This window comes from Engraulis encrasicolus, chromosome 8 (assembly GCF_034702125.1).
Source record: "Engraulis encrasicolus isolate BLACKSEA-1 chromosome 8, IST_EnEncr_1.0, whole genome shotgun sequence".
Taxonomy (NCBI): domain Eukaryota; kingdom Metazoa; phylum Chordata; class Actinopteri; order Clupeiformes; family Engraulidae; genus Engraulis; species Engraulis encrasicolus.
In genome coordinates, this window is record NC_085864.1 from 23,108,674 (window position 1) to 23,116,752 (window position 8,079).

The 8,079-nt window shown below is 43.3% G+C and overlaps 1 protein-coding gene across 6 annotated transcripts in view; it reads left to right on the forward strand.

Annotated features, from left to right (window-relative positions):
* Positions 1–8,079, forward strand: part of nf1a (neurofibromin 1a) — a 126,371-nt gene that overhangs the window by 90,147 nt on the left and 28,145 nt on the right. For all 6 annotated transcript variants that reach the window (XM_063205226.1, XM_063205228.1, XM_063205229.1 and 3 more), the window contains 4 exons: positions 2,247–2,526; positions 5,332–5,546; positions 6,870–6,931; positions 7,835–7,976. In XM_063205226.1, coding sequence (XP_063061296.1) covers positions 2,247–2,526; positions 5,332–5,546; positions 6,870–6,931; positions 7,835–7,976 — 699 coding nt within the window. The remainder of the gene's footprint in view (positions 1–2,246; positions 2,527–5,331; positions 5,547–6,869; positions 6,932–7,834; positions 7,977–8,079) is intronic.

Consider the following 8,079-nt stretch of genomic DNA (forward strand, 5'->3'; position numbering starts at 1 on the left):
CGGTCATGGTGCTGCATTTGTTTCATTGTGGTCAAATATAGCTTTTTGATGACTCTGCTTCTGCATTTGTGAAGATGATCACAGCAGTACCATGTGGTGGCCTAGCCAATCACGTTCAGAGATGAAATAAAAGACTTGACAAGCGAATTAATGGATGAAAAATATGTATAATCAAGTGAAAGTCTCCTCCACTCAGAACAAGCCATCTTTTACACACTCATCTCCATATAATCGCCAAAGAAAGGCTTGGTCGTGTTCAAGTCTGTTTCCTCTCTAGTCCTCTCTAGTTGAAATGAACACATTCAACATAGTCGGAAATAGGTATAATACCAAGATTACCAAGTCCCTTTTTTTGCCCACTTGACTTTTGCAGAGGCCTTATTTGCCTACTGATACCGCTACTGCAGGTGCATATGCAGACGCACCGGTTGAGACTAGAAATAAAAGACTAATCTTAGCGACATTTGGCTATTGCAGTGTGTTTGGGTACAAAAGTATGCTGTGTCTGCATGCTGTAGGCAGTGAGACCTATCCTCCTGTGACGGTTGAACCGCTGATCCCCACCCACACTGTATGTCAGCAGTTAACTGAGTCACCTCTCGAACAACCATCAGACCAATGGAGTAAGTGGATACTGTGTATGGCCACGTTTAAATTACTTTTTAAATTCCAAATTCCTTATCCAGAATTAAATAGTTCTAGTTTACATTGAGCTTTCATTTAATTAATTTAATGACATTTTCAAAGCGGCATTAAGCTTTATTCAGAATTAAAGTGAGTTCATTCTGAATAAATGTCTCATGTAAACGAGGCCTATATTGCAGAATTGCTGCAATCAGTGGAAAAACACCTGGCGATTTTTGTCTGTTCAACATTTAGAGATGTGGGTGGGTGTTGTGGCTTAAAGGGGATTCTACATGCTACACGGATCCATTGACGTTCACTAGCTTTGCGACATACTCCCTCTTTTAACTCGTCTTAAAGCAAGACAACGCTTAACATGAAAAATAAAACACTTAACCACCTTTATAAACCCTGGCCAACGAATTTAACTGTATTAAGTCCCAAAATAGTGGCATACCCCTTTAATGATTAGGGAGTTGGTTGTGGGGCCAGCATGAGTTGCACTGTCGTTTCAGTGGACATAGCAGCAGGGAGAATACTATTCTCAGAATAGTGCTTAGAGGAGTAGTGGAAAAAGCAGCACTCTCCTTCACAGTCATGTAAGGCTGAGGTACCCTTGAGCAAAGCGTACCTAAAACCCTATGACGTCCTAGCGGGGCTGCCCCAATAGCTTCTTCGTTGTGCGTTAGTTTGGATAAGCGTGTCAGCTAAATGCAAGGTAATGCTAGGACAGGCCTATATATACGGTACGACATCAAAGCTACAGTGTTGTCATTTCCTTTAGTGTAAATACCTACTGATAGTGTGGTTATTATGTACAGTACTTTGTTCTTTATTTAGTGCTTATTTATTTGGATGAGTGCTGGCTAAGCTCTTATGAACTGGTTTCCTCTTTGTGTCCTGAGAATTTCAGCATTGATGTATTATTTCACAATCAAGTTGTTCTGGGGTTCTGGTTCATAATGACAGCTTTGTAGAGCTTGTATAAAGGGGGGGTGGGGGTGGTTAAATGGGCTAAGGCACCATATCATTATATGCCGGTGGTGACCCAGGTTCGATTTAGACCTGATGTCCTTTGCCGATCCACCCCCATCTCTCTACCCACTCGTCTCCTGTCTCTCTCTCTCTCTCTCTCTCTCTCTCTCTCTCTCTCTCTCTCTCTCTCTCTCTCTCTCTCTCTCTCTCTCTCTCTCTCTCTCTCTCTCTCTCTCTCTCTCTCTCTCTCTCTCTCTCTCTCTCTCTCTCTCTCTCTCTCTCTCTCTCTCTCTCTCTCTCTCTCTCTCTCACTGTACAGTACTATCAACTAAAATCATAAAAAGCCCCCCAAAAAATAAGAATACAAATGTTGTATAAAAGGGATGGTGCGTTGAGGTAAACAGTTCCCCGGCCTTCACTGTGCACCATACGAAAGTGCTACATACTGTAGATGCAGTGCGTTGTCCTTGAGTATATACAGTACACAATTGTGCGTATATTGCTGTACTCTCTGTACCTCACCACGCTCTGTGTGCCCTGAGTCACTAAAACATGTATAAGATCGTCCACAAAACGAGCCTGTATACCAAACGGTGTGTACCTACGTATAAGCTCCTCATTGTCATTTCCATCGTCATTGTCCCCAGGTGATTGGGCGCATGTGTAAGATCATCGACAAGACGTGCCTGTCCCCGACGCCCACACTGGAGCAGCACCTGATGTGGGACGACATCGCCATCCTGGCGCGCTACATGCTCATGCTGTCCTTCAACAACTCGCTGGACGTGGCGGCCCACCTGCCCTACCTCTTCCACGTGGTCACGCTGCTGGTGGCCACCGGACCCCTGTCTCTCAGGGCCTCCACGCACGGCCTCGTCATCAACATCATACACTCCCTCTGCACGTGCTCACAGCTCTGCTTCAGCGGTGAGTGGTGGTGGTGGTGGTAGTAGTAGTTAGTAGTAGTGGTTGTAGCAATAGTAGTAGTAGTGGTTAGTAATAGTAGTAGTAGTAGTATTGACCCCTTAGTGGTTGGTTAGTAGTAGTAGTTGTGGTTAGTAGTAGTAGTGGTTAGTAATAGTAGTAGTAGTAGTATTGACCTTACAGTGTTTCCCACAGAAATTTAGGAAACTATGGGGGCAGCCGGGGGTTTATTTTGTCCGGGGGGGGGGGGGGGGGGAATGGGGGGGGGGGGGGGGGGGAGGGGGGGGGGGGGGGGGAGGGGGGGGGGGAGGGGGAGGGGGAGGGGGGGGGAGGGGGTGGGGGGGGTGGGGGGGGCTACACGGGCCTTTTTTTTTTGGGGGAGGGGGGGGTGTATTCTTGCAGCGTAAATGCAAAACGGCAAAACAATGACTACAGTATGACATTGGCGCATGGAGAAACTGTAGGCCTGGGCCTATATTTCAGCCATTTATATTTTGAGAAATAAGGCTACATAAGATTTTACCCATGACTTGTATAATAGTAGTACATTGTCATTGTCAAAAAATGCAGTACAGTGAATAATTTCTGTTTACAAAACAGTTTCATTCGTCCCTCATGCAGGGGTCTGGGAAACAATAATAAAAACAAAATAGGAGCAGAGAAAAGAATTTAAGAGCACTGTGAAATTGTTAACGCATAGACAAAAAGGGTCTTAGAGGGTAGGCTATGCCTTTTCCCCCACACATATCTGTAGGCGTACACATTCTACATGAGGGGTGCTGGTCACAGGGCCAGTTTTTTTTCCAAATTCCTCCCATTAAAAGGGCTGAACAACATATTACACATTTATGTCTATATTCACATTCATTACACATTAATTTCTATATGCAGCCCGATGTCTCTTCTGCTGTGTCAATGAAGGTCTGTCACCAAACTCATTACAACTGTAAAACAAAGCCTAGGGAGTGTTAGTAAACTCATCCCAACTGTCCCTTCTCTGAGGGTTTTTTATATTGCTCCCAAACCCAAGTAAACTACAACAACTTGACTAGGCTTTTGATCCCTGTCTTTCAAGCACTTGTGGTTCTCTCTATAGCAGGGGTGCCCAACCTTTTTTTAACCAAGATGTACTTTTGAAGTTGATGGTCTGCCATGATCTACCAAGTCAAATTCAAGGATGTCAGTGTGAAAATTTAAGATCACCATTTATTAATCACCATTATTATGAACAAAATGTTTTCAGTAGGCTACTATGGCCGTATCTTTTCAGTGTGTTTTTAAAGTGTTTATTTAGAATAGCCTATCTTTACAAAGCAATGCAGCACTGATAGTATGCGGAGATAATTTCAGTCATACACAAGTCATAAACAACTGAAACAATTTCAAAATGATAAACATTTGGTATATAAAAGGCACATAGGCCCTATTATTTCTAAAATATGATGAAGCATTATCATGCCTTCAGTGGTATAGGCTACAAATTAAAAAGGGCTCAGAAATTCACCATTTGTTATGGGTAAATAGTAGGCTACTATGAGAGAGAGAGAGAGAGAGAGAGAGAGGAGAGGAGAGAGAGGAGAGAAGAGAAGAGAGACAGGAGAGAGAGAGAGAGAGAGAGAGAGAGAGAGAGAGAGAGAGAGAGAGCAATGAGAGAACTCATTGGATTGGTTAACACCCCTGTTAAGTGTGACTTCTTCTATGAAGGTTTTTTTTCCAGCTCTCTGGGACAGTAGCACAGCAAAGGCTTTCTATTGTGAGTTTGGCCAATCGTTTTGTCCACAACTGAAGCAAGAAACAGCACAAATTGAAGTGAATTCCATACATGTCAACAACTAACATTTCCCTTACACGCGGCACGCGATGTAAACGCAGTTAGCGATGATGCATGCGACTAGCGATTTGGACGAAGATCCTCGCATATCGGCGTGTCATAACGCATCGTTGCGCACATGTTCTGTTACTCACCCGATGTTACACGTGTGCACACATGAATCAACTTACCCTTACGGTCACTTCCTAATGCTTTCCCCTCATTCTGTGTTACCGTGGGACTACTTATCTAACCAATACAGAGTCTATAGGATGTATTTACTCCAGGAGGAAAATGCGAAGGAAATTCAAAATCGTAATTCAAATCGTTTTTAACAAAAACGGATATCGTTTAAAAAAAAAAAAAAAAAAGTAAAAAAAACATTTTTTTTTTTTTTTTACATTTTCGTAAACTATGGCGGCCAAATTTAAACTATGGCGGGCCGCCATAGTTTCCTCAATGTATGGGAAACACTGCCTTAGTGGTTGGTTAGTAGTAGTAGTTGTGGTTAGTAGTAGTAGTAGCAGTAGTATGAATAATGGTAAATAAATACAAAGACACTGATCTGTTGGTATTAATGACCAATCCCTTTAACTGACAATTAAATTTAAGGTAAATTACCCCCATCAGAATTCCCATTCTTTCTGGTTACTTGTTGTCAGTCCATTAAACAATGACGGCCTTACATAGGAAGGAGAGGAACTGAAATGTGGAAGTAGACCAGAGCTAAACCTTGAACATTAGTCGTTATTTATTCAAAACAGGATTTAAGGAAAAATAGAGTTTTTTAAATCTAATCAAACTTTACTCTCTTTGAATGCAGTGAGAAGCGTATGACTTTGAATATCTGCAGTTTCATTACCACAATGATTTCATGTGGATGCCCTGGTCAGGGAAGATGTGTTAGAAATATAATTGTATTCATTATGTAGTGTCAATTCTAATCCATAATCTATAACAAATAAATAAATCTGTTTTTGTGTCTTTGTTCATGGCAGAGGAGACCAAGCAAGTCCTTCGTCTGAGCCTGACGGAGTTCTCGCTGCCCAAGTTCTACCTTTTGTTTGGCATCAGTAAGGTGAAATCGGCCGCGGTCATCGCCTTCCGCTCCAGCTACCGAGACCGCTCCTTCTCACCGGGCTCCTACGAGAGGGAGACTTTCGCTCTGTCGTCTCTAGAGACAGTCACCGAGGCTCTTCTGGAGATCATGGAGGTCAGCATCTACATTAGTGTTTCTCAACGGGGGCGGTACAGCCCCCTCGGGAGGCGTTGGGGAGCTCTAGGGGGGGGGGTTGTTGAAAAGGATACAGTTGGGAGGGATGGATCTTAGTTGCCATTGGGGGGGCATTAGTGTGTTATATTTTTCTTTATGCTAAGCGGGGCGTTGGCAGGCTTAAGATGAGGCCAAGGGGGCGTTTAGAGTCTTGTGATGAGGTCAAAGGGGCGTTTATTCAAAAACAGTTAGTAGAGAACCACAGATCCAGATTTAAGTTAACGTTATTATCCCATAAGGGAAATTCAAGTCGTGAAAGTTCACTTAAAATGAAACTTAAAATTATGACTTAATTTCCATAAGATAAATATCCCTCCATACACCGTTGAGTTATTTTTACACACCTGGGGCGGATTTCTTAAAACCCTAGTTGGTAATCACGTTAGCTACTTTGTTTTTTGCAATGCAATTTGCCATTGCCAACTACCCAAGTTGCTAATTGCCTTACAACTACGCTTTTGAGAAATGCACCACTGTACTTAAATCTGCGTTTTGCTCCTGACCTCTTGTCTCACTTGGCAGTTCTTTTTCTGCACTCCCCATTTCCCCTTTCCTCCTGAGTGTATTTTTCACAGTGTACAGCACTCTGTAACTTCAACTTAATTTTATATCAAACCTTTCCTTCAACACATTTGCATTAGCAATGAATTTTCATAATTAAATTTTCACTTAATGGGATGCCTATCAGCAGGTATAGACACTAGAGTTAAATATATGTATTTCATAAAACAGATGAAACTGAAATTAGCATTGAATAAATTCTAACCTGTGTTGCCTCGGCAATGCACAATGCAAAAACGCTAGCTTAGCGAGCTAAGCCCCTACAGGATAGCTGAGGGAGCAAATTCAATTTGCGACCTGTAGAAACGTTGAGATTTCTAGGCTACAACAACGCATTCTAGCTTCATTACATTACATTGTATTTAGCTTACGCTTTCATTTATTCAAAGCGACTTACAGTTATTATTTTTTCAGGGTATTTGTTACAGTCCCTGGAGCAATGTGGGGTTAGGTGCCATGCTCAAGGGCACTTCAGCCATGGATGGAGATGTAGGGAGAGGTCAGGGGGGATTCGAACCGGCAACCCCTAGATTGAAAGACCAACTCTCTAACCACTAGGACACGGCTGCCGCACTTCATAAATGCGCATCAGCCTGTCTAGTCTTGCTACGTATTTGCTTATCTATAGTAGTCTGGTATGATTGACCTAGCTTTGGGAGCCCCAGAATAGCTGCGCTAACCACCTGTCGTTGCTCCACACAGGCTTGCATGAGAGACATCCCAGGCTGCAAGTGGCTGGACCAGTGGACTCAACTGGCCCAGAAGTAAGTAGGACACACACACACAGACATAACGCCTCAGCCTGGATCATTAATACTGTCACCGCCACCAAGCCCGTCTACTGATGTGTGTGTGTGTCCATATCTTTATCTGTACTCCCTCATTATATGCTCATGTTTTTACTGGAGGGGTCAATAGTGGGTTCAACCTGTTCTGAATTAGCTGATCGTAATGCTTACTCAATACTGGCAGATCAGTTATTCATTGAAGTCATCTTTGTGGTGGCACTAAACAGTGGCAGGGTTTTTAGTTTCGGGTCTTTGTTTTTGACACCTCTGCTTTTAACTTTTTTTTAACTGTACTTTACTTTTTTACGGTAAGGTTTTGCAGGCCCTAAGTATAACTGGTCAGGTGCCCCCCTCTCATAATTAAATAATAATAATAATCTACTAACTAATAAATATATTTTGTGATGCAATTAAAAAAAACAAAAAAACTTTTTTTTAGTCCGTCTCAATTAAGGAGGCCCCAATCTTGGGAGCAAAGTGGTTGGTGCCCTAAGCACTCTGCGTACTCTGCTTATGTCTAGTTGCGGCCCTGCTTGTGAAGGTGCTCCCCTCCATTTCTCTCAGCAGCACATGATGTTAATGTGACATTGTTTTGGAGCAGTACACCTCCATTGGGATTGCCACGTGTTCTCTCTTCCGTTTGCTTTGACTCCTTCAGCCTCTGTTTGTCTTTCACACTTAGTTGCTTTCTCACACGCCTCCTCTCCTTCTGTTCCAATCTTCCCACTCTCTTTCTCTTTTTCTCTTCTTCTCTTTTTCTCTGTCTTGTTCTCCCTCCTCTCTCTCTGTCTGTCTGTCCGTCTTTCTCTCTCTCTCTCACTCCCCCCCCACCTCTCTCTCTCTTTCCATCTCTCTCTCTCTCTCTCTCTCTCTCTGCAGGTTTGCGTTCCAGTATAACCCGTCTCTGCAGCCGCGGGCGCTGGTGGTGTTCGGCTGCATCAGTAAGCGGGTGACTCATGGCCAGATCAAGCAGATCATCCGCATCCTCAGCAAGGCCAGCCCCCTGCTCAGCATCGACCGAGTAAGAGGCTCTCTCATACGTCTCATAACCACACACACACACACGGGCACCAACATCACACACACACAGACACAGACACGCATACAGTGCCCTCCATTATTAT